The following is a 21,556-nucleotide window of genomic DNA, read 5'->3' as shown; positions in this document are numbered from 1 at the left end:
ACCTCTTCCTGCCCTTTCTCCCTCTCCAGTCTCCACCCCATTACATTATAGATGTATGGATATTATAACTATAGTAAATACTATATCTTTATCCTATAATTTAATGAATTGAAGCACTGGATATGTAGTGTGTATGTATATATATCACTTCTGTATTACACTATGTATATACAAAAGATATGATTCATATGTTTATGAGTTTGAAGTTACTTGTAGTTGTAGAGCATTATCGATCATTTTTTATCCTTTGGATACGATAATGATGCAAAAATCTATGGGACGTATGGCCCACTTTTGTTAGTTATCTTGGGGATGAATTTTGATTGAAATGATCTAATGGTGCGTTTATTGTATTGAATTATTTCGGAGTGGATTAGTTTCAAGAACTAAGTTGGATTCGCTTGACATGAATTAAGTAGTATAAGAATGTTGATGCAATGTCGACTAAACCAGGGACTAAATTAATATTGTGATCCAAATTTTTTTTTTTTTTTTTTTTCATTTTTAATTCACTTTCTGTCCCCTCTCTTTACCCTTTCTTTTCTTTCCTTTTTTTTTTTTCACACCATCCAGAATTGCCCTCACCTCACTGCCCGACAAAAGCTCCCCCTCTCACAACCAAGAAAAACGAACAAATCAAACAATCAACGGTTGTAGGTTAACTTCTTGTTAGTAGCCGAAAGCTTCCGGAGACAGTGGAACGACTGCGCGATTTGGTTTCAGAGAGATAGAACCCATGCCGCTATTTGTCTTCTGGAGGCATTGGAACGACTCAGCGCCTTCTGCCCTATTTTTCTCTGGAACCTTCAGCTCTCCCTGCTTACTGATGTGCGTTTTGGTTTCAGAGGCATTGCAATTTTGTAATATTTTTTTTTTCGAATTTTTGGGTTTTTTTTATTTTTTAAATTATGTGTGAGGTACTAGAACGACAGCGCCATATGGTTTTGAAAATGGCTGTGAGAAGCGAAGAGCAGAGATGGTCTTAGCAGTCCACTCGATTTCAAGGGGGTTCTCGCTAAGACCTTCCAGTGAGGCGTTTAGTCGAGACGAGTCCTTCTAAGTCTCATTAAAGCTAGTCCTTGCAAGTAACAAACATGAGATGATACTAACACTTAGTCCAGTCTAGTGAATGAGTGAGGGCAAACAAGCACACCATAATAGTAATGGAGAATGATTTATGTACTCTCTTTTTTCTGCACTATTTTCTTATAAGTATCTACCTCGATTTGCTTCTTGTAGAGCCTTTTCAATGTGATCGTAAACCGTCCCAAGGTATGATTATAATAAAGACAATCAAATTGTGTGATCAATCTAACGATATTATATTAGTTAAAAAATATTCCCTAAAGTATAACTTGCCACTCATTTTTACTATACAACACATATATTAGTAACATTACGAGAGAGTGTTATATACCCAATACTGACATGTGGTCTGATCATAATATTGTCATATGATGTGACTATTACACCGTTAATCAGGCAATGTGGCTCCACCAATGTTGCAACACGTTATATTTATTGGTAATAAATTATCAAGTATTATTTCATCGTTCATTATGCTATAACACCTAAATTAATAACACTTAATTATTAACTTTATTTTCTGTAAAAAAGAATGGAAAATTGACAGAAGAGGATCCTCTCCGGATCCACTTTGTGGGGATCCTAGGGATCCTCACATCTTAGTTGTTCATCGTATATCGTGCGGTCAATTTTTGTTAGATACTATTTGTGTTTAATTTTAAATAAAAAAAAAGTCAAATGATTTCTAACCTTACAATACACGATGAATGACTAAGATGTGGAGAACCCTAAGATCCCAAAAAATGGATTTGGATGGGATCCAATTCCAAAAATGACCACTATTGTATGATCAAATGGCTATATTAATTCATAAATTGTCGTGGTTTTTAAGTATGCATCTACAAGTAGTTTTGGGTGTGGAACTAATTACATAGGAGAAAGTCCTATTTGGATAATATAAAAGATATAATGGAAGGATGTAGGAATTTATAGAGGATGAGCTGTGAAGGGAAGGGAGTGCTTGTAAGAATCATGTCCTCCTGCTCCCATGTGAATTGCTAGTAAGAGCCCACCTTTGTTTGCTTTGTCCCCAAATAAACCTCACATGGGAGGGTTTGGGAGACCCCTTTTGCCTCTCTCTCTTTCTCAATGGATGACAAGTTTCTTGGTATCTTCCATTAACTTATGTTGGCAGTCATGTTGTTTTTTAATGAAAGTACTTAGGAGACACTAATAATAATTAGTGGAAAAGTTAGAAAGCATGTTATGTACTTGATCCAATAGTTTGTCACACAGATGCGTACCCCATATACATGCATTAATTCATTTTAAATCATCCACTTGATATTGTATAGAACACATAATCCTAATTCGATTCACCATTAGTCAATAATCAATGTATAAAAAGTCAAATATGTCAATGCCGTGAAGTTAGGGTTTACATCATCGCCAACACATACTAAACCTTTGTTTGAAAAAAAAAATATACTTCTTTAACTTATAAATTTTAGATTCAAATCTCGTGCACAATAAGTTTGGTATTAGTATATCATTGTATAAAAACATACAGTAAAAAAAAACCCAATGATTTAAACCCAAAAAACCCTAAAAGGAGACAAAGGATTTAAACCCAAGAGGCACAGACTTGAAGCATTATGTATTAATCATATATAACGAATATATGTCTTCTTTTTTTCTTTTTTTAAATGGAGGACAACTGGTGACAAGCAACGATTCTTCACCTCTTCTAGGCCCAAAGAGGCTATGGGGAATTTCACTTTGCGAGTGGCCATAGTCAAGCAGACTCACTAACTCGGAGCATTGAACTCGGGACCTTCCATATTTTTTTATTTATTGGGAATCCGCAGTCTGCATTCTTACCACTAAGTCACTTGCTCTGGTTATATAACGAATATATGTTGATTAGTGGTTTGCATGTGCATTTCCTTTATGTAACAACCCGTTCCAAATTTTATGTTTTTATTTTATTTTAAAAGCGTGAATTTACGAAATTGCCCTAGAGGCAAGGAATTTGACTTCTGTTGACCATCGACTTGAGAGATGTGAGACTTATTCTTTTAGCATATCCTCGTAGTACTCATTGGTACGAACGTATAGGCGAAAACCGTTTGCGAGTCCGGATTATAACGGTATACTTATGGACGTTTGAAATTGGTTATTTAAATATTTGAATTCCCACCTTGTGGGATTAGTGGACCAATTCAATTAAAGGGACAAGGAACCAATTAGAAGAGAGAAGTGAAGCTTGCAGCCAATCAGAAAGAAAGAAGAAAAGAAAAGAGAAAAAAAAAAAAAAAAAAAAAGAGGGGGGAAAGCTTCCCGTGCACCCATACCCGCACCACTGCGAGTCCATTTTCCAAGGCCGATTCCGGCCAACTCCGGTGGAGTTTTTCGATGCCACCACCACCATCTTGAAGCTCTCATTCTCCTCTACACAACCCACCCAAGAACCACCTTGATTAACCATGGGATGTGGAGGTTTGAAGCCACGAAAGTTGACGAAAATCAATGGTGCTCCGGCCACCCTTCTCGATTTTCCGGCAAATCGGCAAAGCAATGACTGATGCCACCACTTGGGCTTTGTAGCCCATCATCCCAGGAGCAAAACCCAACCAACCTTGACCCCATTGGACCACCATAGACGACGAATCGACGTCGGGAAGTTTTAGGCACCCGCCGGCTTTGTGGGCAAAATTGACCATCTTCTATCCACTTTTGGACTTCGTGGCAGGTATGAAAGTTGCTCCACTCACTGAGATATTCATTTCTGTGAAGTTTGAGAATTTTTGGAAATAGTTGGATTTTCCGGCGAGTTGGGGCGGCCGACCGCCACCCGCAGCCGCGCGTGGCCAGTGAGCCGCCAATGCTATTTTTAGGCTATGTCGAATGTTTTGAATTCAGTTTTGTCATTTGAATGACGTAGGTTGATCGTTGGAACCTAAATTCGTTATGATACGTTACTTGATAAAAATGTGAATCGATGATCCGACCGTTGGATCGTCACCAAAATTGGATACATTATAATACGTAATATTTAAAGATCATAGGACTTTATGGATTGGGAATCCGACTTACGGATCTTCCTGAATTGGATTTGTAAGTTAGTAAAATAAATGTTCACGGTCACTTGTTTTAGGCAATTGGCGGAGATCTGACCGTTGAATCGTAATGAAATTTTAATATGTTATTCTAGAAACATATTGTGGATCGTTGGGAGTTGCAGATTGGAAATCTGATATGCGGATCTTCCGGGTCAAGTTATACAGGGTTGTAAACCCTAACGTCGATCTTTGATCGACGGTTGACTTGTGGTCAATGGGTCCCAAACTATTTTAGAATGTCGTTGAGGTTGTGTTTTATGTGAATTACGTATTCTACGGATAAGAGTTCTGAGATGTGATTTGATAATTGGCCACAGGGACCGATCATTCAGGACGCCTCGATGCGTGTGCTAGAGAAGTATAGCGTGGACTCCAGGTGAGTGGATCTTTTCCTTTTTATCGTACATATTGTTGAGAGTTCTATCAACACTTTTAAATTGATTAGGTATATTACTTTTTTATATAATTATTGTGAATGCTTGAAGTACTATATGAACTACGAATGGCTTGATCCCTGTTTAGGGTACGTAGGCAGTCTAACGAGACGTTAGATGCAGCCATAAAATATTTGAGACAAAAGCCTTGCTTGGGAAATTGAGTAATGCGAAGGAAATTGGTAAAGACAAGTTTTAGTTTTGTGAATTAGTTAGTTAAATTAGAGTTAATTGGGTTGTTATGGATAATTATCCCTAAAAATAAGTAGTTTGGGAGTAGGGCGTTATTGATTGTACACTTCACACCATATTGTTTATAATTGAAAATGCTACGACATGGTTGAGTAGTAGATTGCATCATGATATATCCATATGTATATTACTTGCATATAATTATTGGGAATGCTTTCAAGTGCAAAGGTGAACTCAGGACACCCAGGTAAGTTCAGGTGAGTTATGGTACTAGTTGAATCGATTGTGTTATAGCATGACTACAGTTATGAGTTAGGCAACTTCGATACTGTCGTACTGGTTGCCATGAGTTGCACATGTTATATTGAGATGCATTGAGAGCTCATAAACCTGCACCCCGGTGTTAGTGCTCCCGCCCGTGGCCAGGGCATAGTCCTTCACGTGATGTTCACCTCCCGCACCTTACGCTCACCTTGGATTCAAGGTAGGTGCACAGTCCTGTCGTACAGACCACTTTAGGTGGTTCCGACTCGTAGGTGACTCGCGATTATTCGCCCAGTCTTCACGTGATCGTAGCACTTGAGCGTATTTATTTACACCCAGTCCTGTCGTACAGACCACTTTAGGTGGTTCCGACTCGTGTGCAGGTATACTTATTGAGCTATTGGCTAGCCAGGATTGCTGAGATATGGATAAGTCGTACAGGTCACTATAGGTGACTCCGACTTATATGCTAGCCAGGATTGACGAGATATGGATAAGTCGTACAGGTCACTATAGGTGACTCCGACTTATATGCTAGCCATGATTGATGAGATACGGATAAGTTGTACATGTCATTTTAGATGACTCTGACTGATATATCATTTTGTATTGATTTAGTTCATTTGGCCTACTTATTAATGTATGGTGGATTTGATGGCAAACCGTGGTTTTGGTCATTTCCGAGTGTGGTTTGGATATATGTATATATGTTATACTGTCTTATGGAAAACGATACAGGTTTTACATTTAGGGGCATTACTTTTAGAGAGGTAGTAACTTTGGGAAACTTGGTTTTATTGCTTACTCACACCTTCTGTTTGGTGCCCTCCAGGTTTTAACTGCTGAGTTTGTATCGACAAGAATCTGTGACGAATCTTAGTATTGATGGATATTTTTGAGGGTATGATTCTTACCCACATTACTGTATCTTACTTATGCTCTGACATCGCGCGTGAAATGGGTTCGCTCCCACTCGTAGCGCACTCTGGTATTTAGACACTTTTAGATTCAAATTCATTCACTTTTTATACACTATCACATTTTATGGCTTCGTCACCTTCCAGGTGTCGGCCAGCACAGCTCGATTCCGGGTCCAAGTGGACTTTCTGGGTCGGGGTGTGTCACTTTACCATTCACAGCTAAAAGAATTTCCTAATTGAATACAATATTAATCCTCTATATTTCTTCCTATTTTAATCTTATATTTTTTGGAGCCCAAAAATGTTGAAGTACCGTACAGGAATGGGGAGAAGGGGAAGGACTGCAAAATATGAATACAAAGCATTGCACGTGGAAGGAGCACAGAGGGCCCTGCCTTTGTATATATCATGATAAATGGCCCAAAAAAGAGAACGCGTAAAGATGTTAAAAAAACACATTGATATAGAAAGAAAGGGAAGTGACGAGTGATGACAGCTGACCACGTTCCATAGTTTCATCTATCGCCTTTGGAATATATGTAGTGTTCCGAAAGGAAAATTGAATTACCACTTGAACTATCACCGAAATGTAATTTGTCAGGCAAAAAACATATCACCTCAATCAACGGTTAATTGCAATTTGTCAACTATGATTATTTCAATAAAAAATGAAGTACAATGTACAAAATGTGTTCTGGGCACGGAACTTGTACCAAAATGTAATTTACCATGCAAATTGATGGATCATGGACTTGGATAAGAGCATGGCTAGTTAGTAGAAAGTGAAGAAAATCTTTGAGTATATGTGCTTAATTTTCTTGAGATGCAAGAAATATGGCCTCTGTAGAACGTCTAGAATTGAGCAGCTTGCAGGTCATGGGTGCGTTTGGAGAATTCGTTGGTTTGGTTCCTGCAGTATCACTTACTTTTCTTGAGAACCTCCTCTTTTGGTTCCCCCAGTATTTCAATACAACCGTCATTAACTTCCAGATAACCTTATGTTCAGACAGAGACATACATGCACAAAAGATGTAGATCACAAGAGCGATCGAAGATGTGCCTCCCGTGAACACAAATAACACCCAAAAGTAACTAGGACTAAGACTAAGGCTACGAGGGTCATCATCTGGTTCCATGTCTATGCACTTCTGGGATGCAAGGATGGCATTTTCCAACTCTCGGAGCTTACCACTTTCAGATACCTTCAGCATTGCTTGCGTTACGCTAGGAAGCAATTTCAACCAAGTTGGAAATGCCTGTCGTACAAGTAAGAAATTTCTTAAATCACATCAAGCATTTTGTTGTAGAAATGTGTACTAGTGCATGCAAATGAAGCTTCTTAATTAGATAGAAAATATTACAAATCCAAATCCTCCGACCTTGTGTGTAGGTCCAGTCATGGTAAAGTTTTTGCGGTATTCTGCAAGAAATATTTTGGCCAAAGCAAGGTCAAGAAAAAGGGCTGAAATTTCTTTGCTTCGGTATTGATCAGCGGACTACATATTCTTAATGTTGTTGGGATGGAAGTGCAACACATCCTGCAGATAGTTCCGAACATAGGATATTCCAGAACAACCAATCATTGGATTGCTATTTCAAGCTTTGGCAAGGTGAGCAAGTTGGCCAGGTTAGCAGTGTAAGTCCGTGTGATAACGAGTGCCATGAAGAGCCACAAGACCATTGCAATCCGTGACAAATTGCTGCTTAACTTGTTTCCTTTGTTCAAATCAATCAACACAATTTATTGAAAATAGATATTTAATCGACGTTTTGAGATAAGTTTCAAAGTTAAAACTTGTGAAGAGATTCTAGAATGAAGTATATAAGTTTACCATTTAAGGAGAAGAGAGTGCTAAAGGATCCATTGTAGAGACTTGTGGCTCCTATTAAAACCCACATGGCGTTTGTGAAAGGCTTGGTGAATAACCAATGTTTATCTCGTGTTCTTGCACGACAATAAACAATCATTACAATCCAGATTCAGTGTAGGGCGCTGTGAATTCTGTATGTTGATATCTCTTGGCTGGTACTGCCATACTGCCAACTGCGGCATCAAAGTTCTGCACCATTAATAATTGAAAAAAAAAAAAACTGTGATTAGTATCAGACTCTCAGTTTGAAAAATCTATAATTTTTGTAACGGATGGCAAATCAAATGGTAATTCCTCTAAGGTGGCATGAAAGAGTTCAATTGCAAGGCCTTTATAAGAGAAAGAGATTGTTTCCAAAGTGATCTTGTTCCACTTCCACGTTCACATAGTTTCTGAATATTGATCTTGTTGGCACACCAATTCTAAGTGGATAGGCACTTGTCGGTGGACTCCTTCCTACTAGCGTTTTTCGAGCGCCTCCTGGCCAATAGACTATACCCGCCGAATCTTTCATTGAAGAGCTAAGTGTAGCACTTTCACCGATAGTCTATGAGAAACAAAGTTCTATGTAGCTCTCTCCTATCACATTGATGATCTGAAATGTATGTATTGGAGCTATTGTTTGGTTAGCAAACTGAACCTTCCCACTCAAGCCATGAAAATCACTTTTCAAAATGCTTGACAAAATTTGTTGGCTTCCCATCTTTTCCTTCCTCGTTGCTTGAGCTACCGCCCATGTTGCATCATAAGCATGCACTGCAAAAGTGCTCAGTTCATGTTTACTCTCTTCAGAATGTTCTGAGCTAAACCGCTCATAAAATTAATTATAAAAAGATCGAATATGGGACTCATTTTTGTGAACGTAACGTTTGACTCCAATAATTCCTTGCATTAAGGAGATGTTAGTGGCATTGACAGAATGGACAAGGCTTGTAAAGGGATATCGGTGGCGATCCAGACAATCCTTTTTCATCAGTTTCATTCTTTTTGCCCTCTCAAATAGCTGCACTGCCACTGCTAAAGACAGGTGGACAACAAACACCCTACATTGGCTGCTCTTCAGCCTATCGAGCTGATGAGACAATGAAGAAGAAGCAAAAGGCGCGAGAGCTACATAATGGACAATTTCTGCGCCTACATGTTTAAAAGCCTTGGATAGATGACTTGTAACTACAAAGGCTGAAAAATCTGTGTTTTCATAGATTACGGTGACTTGATTCTACTCCCAAAATTGAATCATAGCTACTATAGCTTCGATCTGCTTTAACTGATTTGGTGAAGCTTGAACTAGAAAGCTCCACTGCTCAGTTGCCCACTTTGGAGTTGCATCAGCTAAAGAAATAATTGGAACATGACTCTGAGTTCCAATCTCAACGACTAACAACACCTCTTCCCACGTCTGTAGTCCAAGAATTGCTTGCAATTGATCCGTACTGATAAGATCTTTGGCTACAATATGGTCAATGCAATGACATTAGAAATGTATATACAATAATGGTAATAGGAACCATTAAATTCAAAGTTTATCATATACAAAACCGAGTCAAAGTTGAATCTTTACATTTGTTATTGCAGGAGATATCCTGAGTTCGTAACAAATAGTGCATTTGTAAGACTTTTATGTAGGCGGATATGTATGTCATGCAGTCTGACATGTTATATTGAAAAACAAATGCGATATGATTAATTTACGAATTATCTCGTAACTTTTAACTTGCATTTTGTTTATAAGCTGATCAAAAGAACTTAATGGTCAACTTTTGCTAGCCCCTAGACTTTTCTTTGCAATACTTATATAACATTGTTGTCCTTACAATCGTTAGGATAATACGCTGTGTAACAAAATTGTGCTGTGTTCCTTTTCAGTTTTAAATTTGCAAGAAAGAAAAACGATGTCCTTACATGAACTTGTCTCTTTTATATGAAGGTTTCATTTGATTGAAATATGTATCATGGGAGAGTGGCATAATATACACACACAAACACAAATTTTTGTTCGAAACACAGCTGCTTATTTAGTAGTGGAGAACAAACTAGGTATACCTGCTTGAGCTGCCTGTAGCGAGGCTCCCCTTTAGAGTTTCTGATGTGCAAAAACCAAACTTTGATTGTTGCGTGTGTTAAAGTCATCCCCTGCCATCTGCATTACTAATCTCTGCTCTTTACCAACTTGAGAACGGGCATCTACGATGGCACCTATGCGGCTATGCCTACGAAAACATTGTCCTTTATTGTGTCACTACTTCCATCAGCTCTCAACTTTTGTGTAAATAGTAAAACAAAGGACATGAAGCACAACAAAGAAGGAAACTTGTCCATTCTGTGAAATCTGGCAAGCAATGGGTCCTATTCTCTTCATATTTATAACAAATAAATTGGTCTTACGTAATCATTCATATATTAAGGGTCCCTTATTTTCTTGTGTCCTAGTCAATGTAATGGTTCCTATCTTTTACTTGTGTCCTCGACTCCTCGTCAATGCAAGGAATGGTTAATTACCTTCCTGGTCATGAAGAAGTTAAAAACAAAAAATTGTGTGACAGTAGAAGAACTAGGAAATCAGAAACAAACTCCATTCACGGGAACTTTCCAAAGCATATTTCGAAGCAGTCGTACTGCGAATTTTTTTCTAATAACGAAAGAAAGCAAATTCGAACTTGGGACATCTATTAACACAGTAAAAGAGTTATGGTTAAACCACTTGATATCAACGTTTTATTCATATTACTTAGATTCCAAGCAAATCAAGATCAATTTCCTAGTAACATCTATATACATGCATACCTCTTTGGTCCACCTTGCACTTACGTACATAAATTTTAGTCCCTACTTTGAATCGTTCATTTGGAATTTAAATTGTTTCATAGACAAGTAGCACTGCCTCATGCATGCTATTTGGACTACTATTTTAGGAAGACTAAGACAAACTTACATTCCTTATCAGCTTGACCATGATTAAGTATATGGGAATTAATTTTGGTCTAAACTGTTGAAAGTTCAGAAAAGAATGGCCTTTGAATTGTTCCTAGCCAAGTTCTTGCAGGTAGAGAAATCTTGACATTAGATTAATTCCTCACTCTGGATTGATGGAATGGGATTACGAGTTTATGTTTGACCGTCCTAGATCGTTTCTTCAAATATGACCGATGAAATTACTTTCCGAAATTTAGGGCTCGGTTCCTGGTTGTATTCTTCTCTTAGCCCGGACTGAGCTCATGTATCTTACAGTTTCAGTTTAACTGACTTGTCAAGACAGCATCCATGACTCCATTGTGGTGAAATTTACATAGTATCTAAAGAGTTATTATTTTTTTTTCTTTTCATTCTCCTTTTTTCGTTTCGTTATGAAAGCATAGAAATAAGAGGGAGGAGTGAAAATGAATGAAATGGGAGTGTGAACATCATCTGCCAAAGCAAAGTATAATTCTTGATTGGCTTTGCGTTCTCACATCATCAACGGGAGTGCTAAAGGGCTACTTTAGCTGCATCAATATTTATTCTGGAGTTAGATTATGAAATGAATTTTTCGGATTCTGCCATGGGTAGGGGTAGGATTTTCAGAGGACATGAAACTGAAGCAAAAAAACAAATATATATAGACTTCATTGTGTTTACAAATTTTCTTACATATAGTGGTACACTGATTGTTGAAATATCCCATATCGACCGTATCAATGAAAAAAGAAAAGTTTAAATACCCTAATCTCATTCCAAATAATACTAAGGCATTTTGTGATAATATCGGTGTTGTTAGAAGTGAGCCGTACGACCCGTCTCTCTGATAATTCCACACAAATCATGGGGACATGGTGGTGAAGAAAATGATTGAAGCCCTCTGCTGGTTCTTGAGAATCAGACCTTTCAAGTAACAATTCTGGGGAATGTTCTAAGTACAGCACTATCTACTTTGAATCGTAAAGCAATACACGATGCAGAACTTTAGCGACTTTGACTGATGATTATTCTTTTTCACAAAGCTATGTTACAAGTTTCGCTGTTTTAGAAAAAAACTATGTCACAAGTTTACAATGTTTATTCTATGGTATTGAAAATAAAAATACTGAGCCAACAGTTCGAAAAGTAGAAAGGAACTCCTTGTTGGGGTTTAAAAATGCTTCACTACTTTGGAGATATTTATCTCACAAAGAAAAATGTAACGCAGCGGAATTGATAGGCAAGAGAAAGAAAGAATTCTCAAAGTATTACACAAGGTTTTATTCACTCACAAACTTAGTACAAAAGGAAACACTCAAACACTCTTAGAAGCTTTGTTGCTTCTTCTTATTTCTTACTTGACACTCTCACTTCTTGCTACTTGCTATCTTGGTTGTTACAAATGGTGTGGATGCCTTCTCCTTTTATAGGCATGGATGGAACCTTGGAGAAGCATGAAAACATCATGCTAGAGATATTTAGATAATTCCATTACCTTCCTAAGCTAGAATTATCTACACTAATCTTGTATATTGGTGGAATCCTCACCATTCTTCTAGACTCTTCCACCAACTTGAACTTTGCTAGAATTCTCTAGCATGTGCATGGATCTTTCTTTGTGTATGGGCCGGATCAATTATCTTTGGGCCAAGACAAGATTACAATTCAACATCCCCCCTTAATCTTGTCTTGTGACGCCAATTGAGTTTCTTAGTCTGACAAAGTCTTCTTGTTTGAGTGGCTTGGTGAATATGTCGGCAACTTGGTCTTGAGACTTCACGTATTCCACTTGCACATCCTTTCTTGCAATGCACTCTCTTAAGAAATGATAACGGGTATCTATGTGTTTGCTCCTGTCATGGAATACTGGATTCTTTGCTAGAGCTATTGCAGACTTGTTGTCGACATAGATCTTTGTTGGCTCTTCTTGTCGCATTCTTAATTCTTTCAGCAAGTTTCTCAGCCAGATTGCATGGCAGACACATGAAGTAGCAGCTACATATTCAGCTTCGCAGGTAGAGAGAGTGACAATCGGTTGCTTCTTTGACATCCATGTGAATGCAGTGTCTCCCATGAAGAACACAAATCCAGTAGTGCTTTTTCTATCGTCGGAATCTCCTGCCCAATCACTGTCGCTATATCCAACAAGTTTGTAGTTATCAGAACTTGAATAAAACAAGCCAAAGTTAACAGTACCTTTGAGGTATCGAAGAATTCTTTTGGCTGTTTTCAAATGTGTAGTTGTGGGATTCTCCATGTGGCGACTGATTAATCCGACAGCATAGAGAATATCTGGTCTTGTGCAAGTCAAGTAGCGCAAGCTTCCAACTAGGCTTTTGAAAAATGTTGGATCTACGCTTTCTCCTTTGTCATACTTGGTTAGTTTGACTCCGCACTCCATTGGCGTGCTCACGGGCTTGCAGTCGTCCATTTTGAACTTTTTCAGTATCTCCTTTGTGTAGCTTTCTTGGGAGATGAAAATTCCTTCTTCGTTCTGCTTGACTTCAATGCCTAGGTAATATGCCATCAACCCGATGTCGGTCATCTCAAATTCTTTGGTCATCACTCTCTTGAACTCTTCAAACATGCTTGGATTACTCCTGGTGAAGATTAGATCATCCACATATAAGCACACAATCAAAATATCTCCATCTTTGACTTTGACGTAGAGAGTATGTTCATGAGGGCACTTGATGAAGTTGTTTTCCTGAAAGTACTTGTCGATGCGACTATTCCATGCTCGTGGCGCTTGTTTTAACCCATAGAGGGCTTTCTTCAGCTTCAGAACTTTGTCTTCATGCCCTTTGATCTCATAGCCTGACGGTTGCTGAATGTAGACTTCTTCTTCAAGGACTCTATTTAGGAAGGCGGACTTCACATCCATTTGTTGAATCTTCCAACTGTTTTGAGCTGCCAAAGAAATTAGTAATCGTATAGTTTCCAACCGAGCAACGGGTGCGAATACCTCATCATAGTCGATTCCGGCTCTTTGACTATAGCCTTTCGCCACTAGTCTTGCCTTGTATCTTTCGACCTCTCCATTGGCATTTTTCTTTGTCTTGTACACCCACTTGACTCCGATGGCTTTGTGTCCTTTTGGAAGAATAGTGAGTTCCCATGTATCATTATTCTGGATTGCTTCAATTTCTTCATCCATTGCTTTCCTCCACTTAGTATCTTGCACTGCTTCTTGGAAGTCGACTGGTTCACAATCAGCAAAAAGACAGAAAAGTGTAGGATTATCAAGTCTTTCAACTACCTCATAAAGATCTCGTATACTTCTTGTGCGTGGTACTTCTCTTTCATTTAGACTTCCACTTGACAATGCTGATGTTGATGAATTACCATGATTGGTTGATGTTGGTGAAGTAGGTGGAGTAGTGGATTCTTGTTGAACCTCTCTTGCTTGCTCCATCATCCCTTGTTCATTATCGTCTTCAAATTGAGGAAAGAAGTGAAGATCACCTGCATGCGGGCCAAAATCCCATTCTTCTTCTTCATCGAACATCACGTCTCGACTGATCACCGTCTTCCCATTGTTTGGATTATACAGCTTATAGCCTTTTGAATTGGTGTCATTGCCGATGAAGATGAACTTCTCACTTTTGTCGTCGAGTTTGGTTCTCCTCTCGTCTGGTACGTGTACATGGGCTATGCTTCCAAAAACTCTTAGATGAGAAATACCTGGTTTTCTTCCACTCCATGCTTCTTGCGGAGTTTTTCCCCACACACTCCTTGTTGGAGACCGATTGGATAGGTAGACAGCACATGCTACAGCTTCTGCCCACAATTCCTTAGGTAATTTCTTGCTTTTGAGCATGCTTCGAGCCATGTCGAGGATGGTTCGATTTTTTCTTTCTGCCACTCCATTTTGTTGAGGGGATCTTGGAACTGGCAAAGGTCGACGAATTCCATTTGCTTCACAAAACTCTTGACATTCCTTCAAAGTGAATTCTCCTCCTCGATCAGATCTCATGGCTTTGATCTTGCAACCACTCTCATTTTCTACAGTGGCTTTGAACTTCTTGAATGCTCCAAAGACTTCTGATTTTTGCTTCAAGAAATACACCCAGGTTTTTCTTGAAAAATCATCAATGAAGAGAAGGAAATAATTATTTTTACCCAAAGAGCTTGGTTTTATTGGACCGCACACATCGGTGTGAATGAGCTCGAGTGGCTTCTGGGCTCTTGTGGTCGACTCCTTTGGAAAGCTTTTCCTGAACTGTTTCCCAAGTAAACATCCTTCGCAAACTTGATCAGGGTGGCTGATACACGGTAAGCCTCTCACCATCTCCTTCTTGGATAATAACTCCAATCCCCCAAAGTTAAGATGCCCAAAACGAAGATGCCAAAGCCAAGATATGTCTTTGTAACATATCTTAAGACACTTTGCAACATCGTTTTGAATGTTCATGGGAAACATCCTATTCTTTGACATTTTCGCCTTGGCAATTAATCTTCCTTTGTCATCTCTAAGAAAAAAGATATAATTTTTCGTATGAAAATCATAACCTTTTTCTAAGAGTTGACCCAAACTCAAAATGTTGCTTTTCATATTGGGCACGTAGTAGACATTTGAAATTAATTGGTGACCGCCATTTTCCAAGGGAATAAGGATGTTACCTTTTCCTTTTACGGGTATTTTGGATTCATCTCCAAAAGAAACGTTGCCACTCACTGATTCATTGAGCTCTACGAAGATGCTTCTTCTTCCGCACATGTGGTTGGTGGCGCCGGTGTCAAGGTACCACGTATAGTCTTGGTCTCCATCATTGTTCTTGCATGCTAGTAGCACAACACCATTCTCTTCTTTCTCTTCTTTCACATAATTGACCTTCTCATCAAGTCTGCTGTTTGGAGCTCTACATTCCCAAGCATAATGCCCAAACTTTTGACAATTATAGCATTGAACTTGAGATTTTTCATACCTTGAGTTTGAGCGTCCTCTTCCGCGACCTTTTGTTGAGCTTTCTCCTCTTTCGTAGTTGCTATGGTTGTTTAAGTTCCAACCACATCCACGTCCGCGACCTCGACCACGACTTCTTCCGTATCGGCTTCTCTCGTTGTCGAAGCTTTCTTCTTTCTTCTTTGGCTGAACATGCGTCTTAAGGAGCTGCTCATCATTCCCTTGCCTCTTCTTATGTTTCTCTTCATATGCTTGTAGTGAACCCATTAATTGCTCTATACTAATTTCTTCCAAGTTTTTAGTTTCTTCAATCGTCACGACAATGTGCTCGAACTTGGGGTCCAACGAGCGTAGTATCTTCTCCATAATTCTAACATCTTCTAACTTTTCTCCGTTTCTTTTTAATTGATTGGAAACGGCTAAGACTCTTGAGAAATAATCAGAGATTGATTCAGACTCTTTCATTTGTAGAGATTCGAACTCACCTCTTAATACTTGAAGACGAACCTTTTTCACTTGTTCGGCTCCTTTGTAAGAGGTTTGAAGCTTCTCCCATGCTTGCTTGGCAGAGGTTGCACTCGAGACCTTCTCAAAGCCATTGTCATCTAATGCTTGGTAGATGAGGTAGAGAGCCTTCTTGTCTCTCTTTCTTGAATCTTTCAAACTCTCCTTCTGGGGTTGAGACAGAGTAGCTTCATCTTCTGGCTCAGTGTAGCCTTTCTCCACGACTTCCCAGACATCGTGTGCACCCAAAAGGGCCTTCATTTTGATACTCCAATTATCGAAGTTGTTGCTATCGAGCACTGGAACTTGGAAGGCTGCCATAGCATTGCTAGCCATAGCTCTGGTACCACTTTGTTGGGGTTTAAAAATGCTTCACTACTTTGGAGATGTTTATCTCACAAAGAAAAATGTAACGCAGCGGAATTGATAGGCAAGAGAAAGAAAGAATTCTCAAAGTATTACACAAGGTTTTATTCACTCACAAACTTAGTACAAAAGGAAACACTCAAACACTCTTAGAAGCTGTGTTGCTTCTTCTTATTTCTTACTTGACACTCTCACTTCTTGCTACTTGCTATCTTGGTTGTTACAAATGGTGTGGATGCCTTCTCCTTTTATAGGCATGGATGGAACCTTGGAGAAGCATGAAAACATCATGCTAGAGATATCTAGATAATTCCATTACCTTCCTAAGCTAGAATTATCTACACTAATCTTGTATATTGGTGGAATCCTCACCATTCTTCTAGACTCTTCCACCAACTTGAACTTTGCTAGAATTCTCTAGCATGTGCATGGATCTTTCTTTGTGTATGGGCCGGATCAATTATCTTTGGGCCAAGACAAGATTACAATTCAACACTCTAGCTACACGGTAACGTGTTACAGGATTAGAGAGTCGGCCAATCCTATGTTTTCTATGCAGTGGTTTTGCATCTGCAAATGCGCTTCCCCTTGTACATAATGGTTAAAACTGCACTCTTTTATATGCAAACTTGAATGCAATCCTATTAGAAGTGGAAAATATTTTCGGTTATCTAATTTTGTTGCCAATGGTGTCAATGTCTAGACTTGAGCTTGCACGGCAGATGCATTTGAAGGATATGCATGGCTTTCTTCATTAATATCGCTGTCTCTTCTTGAGAACCTCCTGTTTGGACCTCCCCATTGTTTCATTACATCCAATATGAACTTCCAGTTGGTTTTGTGTTCAAGCATTGATTTACAAATGCGAAAACTGTAAACCACAAGAGCAATTGTCGATGTTCCTCCTGTGAGTATGAATAGTACCCAAAAGCTTTTGGGGCTTAGACTAGGATTATCAACAGCACCATCTGTTTCTGCATCCACGCACTTTAGAGACGCCAGCATGCTGTTCTCTAAAATCCGAAGTTCACCACTTTCGGTTACCTTTAGCATTGCTTCTGTTACACTAGGAAGCAACAGAGATCCTTTTGGAAATACCTGTAGCATAAAAGCTTAGTTTATATATAGTTTAACTTAAGTGCAGAAGATTAACTTGGTGAGAAGCTAGAGAATTACAAATCCAAATCCTCCAACTTTGTAAGTCGGTCCAACTGCCATAAAGGCTTTGCAGTATTTTCCAAGGAATATTTTTGCCAAAGGGGCTTCAAGAAAGGCAGCAGCAATTACTTTACTTCTGAGGGCTAAGGCATATTCTTCTGAGGAGTTACACTGCATAATATTGTTGGGGTGGAAGCCCAAGACTTCCCTTAAATAGGCTGAAACAAAGGATCCCCTACCATGACCAACCATGGCGTTGGTTCGCAGCAGCGCATCCACATCTGTTACAGTAGGTTCAAGCTGCTGGACAGTGAGCATGCTGGCAAAGTTAGCCGTGTATGTCTGCGTGATGATTAGTGCCATAAATAGCCAGACCACCGTTGTCATCCTAGACAAATTGCTATGCAGCTTATCTCCTTTGCTCAGTCAAAACAAATAGAAGTTGTATTTAGACAAGTTTTAGAAAAAATAGAGAAGAAGAAAATGAAATTGAACATCAATGTGGGTTACGAAATTACCGTGCAAGGAGAAGAGAGTGGTGAAGGATAGCCAAATCAAGCTTCCTATTTGATTTAGCACAGAACCTTTGAGTTCAGGACAATAGTTTCGCTCTATCAGCCACACGACAAAGCCATTGTAGACATTGATCGCTCCTATCAGTGCCCACATTGCTTTTGTGAAAGGTCTCATAAATAACCATGCTTTGCTACATGTTATGGACCTGACTGGAACTATCATTACCAATCCTGATTCGGTGTAGGGATGTGTGAATTCTGCGTGCTTATATCTGTGGGACACTATTGACACATCACCAACTACAGCATCAAATTTCTGCAAGTCAAATTTGATTGATCTTTAATTATTCCATGAAATATAAAATAATGGCATATGCAATTTGGACTAATTAATCAACTGAAGAGACTGGAAAGTAAATATCTTACATGCAAATGGATTTGCTCCACTAAAGAATCGTATGTTCCTTCGAAAGGAAAGAACTCGTAGGGCAAAGGGTAAGGCAGCTCCTTTAGGGTTGCCTTGAAGAGATCTATTGCAAGTCCACTGAAAGATAAGTTATGTCCCAATGGATCTTTCTTCACATTTACGTACTGTTTAAATGTTGATCCTGTCGGCACGCCAATTCTCAGCACGTTTGCGTTTGTTGTTGGTTCAGTCCACCCTTTTGGAGTCAACCAAGGCCCCCCTGGCCAAAACACTTGCCCCAAATATTTCATAGAAGATCTGTTAGTAGCACGTTCACCTAGAGTCAGTGAGAATCCTAATCCATCTGACCAGTATCCAACTTCTCTGTAACTCTTTCCATTCACATTGATGATTTGAAATACATGTTGTGGAGCTAATTTTTGGTCACTGAACTTAATTCTTCCATTTAAGCCATGAAAATCGCTTTGCAAAAGTTTTGCTGACAAGTTCCTCCCTTTCCTGCTTTCTGTCACAGCTAAAGCCACTGCCCTTGCAGCATCATAAGCCTGTGCTGCAAAGATTCCTGGTTCATTGTTACCCTCTTCAGGGTGTTCCGAGCTAAACCTTTTACGAAACTTATGATCAAAGTCCTTAGATTGTTTCCCGCTTTCGGGGAGGTAGCTCTTGAGTCCGATGATCCCTTGCATTGTTGAGATGGTGGAGGCATTAAAGGAGTGGACAAGGCTTGTAATAGGATCAGTGGTGATCCATACATAATCCTTTTCCATCATCTCCATTTCTTTTGCCTTCCGGAATAGTTGCACTGCCAATGGCGCAGACAAATGTACAACAAAGACTCTACACTGGTCTCTTCGGATTTTCTCAAGCTCTTCAATTAATGAAGAAGAAGCAAAAGGAGGGAGAGCTACAAGGTGCCTAATTTCTGCACCAACTTGTCTCAAGGCATCAGAGAGATGAGGTAAGACTTCATTGGCTGAAGAATCTCTATCTTGGTAAATTACAGTGACTTGATGCCATTCCCAAGACTGAACTATAGCGGCAATTGCTTCCATTTGTTTCAACCGGTTACGAGAAGCTTGAACCAGAAAGGGCCACAGCTCAGTTGCCCACATTGGATTAGCCTCAGCAAGGGAAACAATTGCGGTATGAGTCTCACTGCCAACCTTAGCTACTAATGATGTCTCTTCCCATGTATGAGGTCCTATAATAGCTTGCACTTTTTGCTCATCTATAAGAAATTTAGCTGCAGATTGATAAATGTTATGGCATTAGAAGTGTTGTATTACGAATTGAGGAATTGTCGCACATCAAGTTTAGACAGTTAAGCTATATATTATGTACATGTACAATGTGAAGAATTTTTAGGGTTTATGGTAATTGACTAATTGGTAATAGTTTAAGTGATCCAACTTCTTATATGCCTTTGTAACTTTTCGATATGGGAAAACTCTTGACAATGTGAAGAATTGTCGCACATTAGGTTTAGATAATTAAGTTATATATGCACACGTACAATGAAAGGATGTGAAGAATTGTTTAGGGTTTATGGTTTATGGATTAGGCCACAATTCAACCAATCTTCAACTTTTTGAGGAAACTTACCGTTTTTTTTTGCGTAATTTTTAAACCATTTGGTTTAAACTTTAAGCTTATATTAACCATATAAAGCTTAATAAGGAAGTATACATATATAGCAAAGGCTTGCAAATTAAGTGGTCAACGACCTCTATATCCAATGTTTTAGGTTCTATTTCCCCTCCCAATATCACCTTTACAAATAAAGAAAGAAAATAAGCAAGGGTAAAAAGCTAAGGATCTGTTTAGTACTCTACTTGAATCCAACTTTTTAAATTCAAAAACAATTTTTCAAATTTTAGGTCTTAAAAACTTGTTTGGTGGACTATTTTAAAAAACTAAATTCAAGACTAACTAAAAAATATAGTCTATTATCTAAAAACATAAAAAGTGAGTTTTTAGAATTTTTAAACTTAACTCACTCCTTTTCTCTCCCTCCTCTCCTCTCACTCCAAATCCATTGCTCTCTCTCCTCTTTTTTATTTTATTTTATTTTTATCTTTTTCGTCTCTCCTTCAATCCGCTCTGTTTATTCTCTCGGTTCTTTCTCTCACTCCTCTTCCTCTCTATCTCGTCCGATCCACTCTCTTCTTTCTATTTCCTTCAATCATCTCTTACTTTCTTTCCTCCTCTCTCCTTTTTCTCCCTCTCCTGCGACCCACTCTTTTTAGATCTCTTTGTCTACTTTAAGTCGTAAGATTTAAAATTTTTAAATTGCAAACCAATCAAGTTTTTGAGTATTAAAGAAAATTGTTTTCAAGAAATGTTTTGAGAAATTATGAAAATTTTTAAATAGGATACCAAACAGGCTCTAATTACCTGCAAGTGCTGCCTGCAAGGGCTCCCTCTGAGAGTTTCTTACGTGCAGAACCAATCTCTGATTCCCAGTGGAATCAAAATGATCATCCAATGCCATTTGAATTGCCACTCTCTCTTCTTTTCCAATCCGAGAACTGTTGTCGATAATAGCACCTAGTCCCATTCCGGGTTCGTTCTCTATTGTATTGGCATTTCCAAATGTTGTAATTCCTTCCCTAACTGAAACTGTGATCAAGAAATAAAAAAGAAGAGCAAACTTAGACATTTTTTTTAAGAATGGCTTTTAGAGCTCTCTTCCTATTTATATTGACAAGACTGCTGCGGTATATACTTTTTACTCAGTCAACATTAATAAATTCCCTGCTTTTTTCTTGGGTCATATAGTCAACATTAGGAATCAATCAATACTTTGGTTTTTTTTCCTTGCATGCATGCACATATACAGTATTTCTGCAGTATGGTGCAAGGAATCAATTCAACTCCATCTTGGCCAAAATTACATCTAGAATGCGGCTTAAAATTT

At 38.7% G+C, this 21,556-nt stretch overlaps 2 protein-coding genes across 2 annotated transcripts; both read right to left on the bottom strand.

Moving 5' to 3' along the window:
* Window positions 1–15,215: 15,215 nt before the first annotated feature.
* LOC125478138 lies at window positions 15,216–16,639 on the bottom strand. The gene is made up of 2 exons (XM_048585924.1): window positions 15,387–16,639; window positions 15,216–15,235 (listed from the first exon to the last, which is right to left on the bottom strand). Exons 1-2 carry the CDS (start codon window positions 16,507–16,509, stop codon window positions 15,216–15,218), a joined length of 1,143 nt encoding a protein of 380 aa, XP_048441881.1. The 5' UTR covers window positions 16,510–16,639.
* A 400-nt stretch (window positions 16,640–17,039) lies between these two features.
* LOC103928820 (glutamate receptor 2.8-like) lies at window positions 17,040–21,298 on the bottom strand. Its single transcript, XM_009337916.2, has 5 exons — window positions 21,034–21,298; window positions 18,639–19,882; window positions 18,216–18,528; window positions 17,716–18,113; window positions 17,040–17,637 (listed from the first exon to the last, which is right to left on the bottom strand). Exons 1-5 carry the CDS (start codon window positions 21,296–21,298, stop codon window positions 17,239–17,241), a joined length of 2,619 nt encoding a protein of 872 aa, XP_009336191.2. The 3' UTR covers window positions 17,040–17,238.
* Between the last annotated feature and the right edge of the window lie 258 nt (window positions 21,299–21,556).

Source organism: the organism of the source record quoted next, unplaced genomic scaffold, assembly GCF_019419815.1.
Source record: "Pyrus x bretschneideri cultivar Hongxiangsu unplaced genomic scaffold, Pyrus_bretschneideri_v1 Contig23, whole genome shotgun sequence".
In the NCBI taxonomy this organism is placed as follows: domain Eukaryota; kingdom Viridiplantae; phylum Streptophyta; class Magnoliopsida; order Rosales; family Rosaceae; genus Pyrus; species Pyrus x bretschneideri.
The sequence above is the reverse complement of the archived record's forward strand: the minus strand, read 5'-3'. Positions and strand labels throughout refer to the sequence as shown.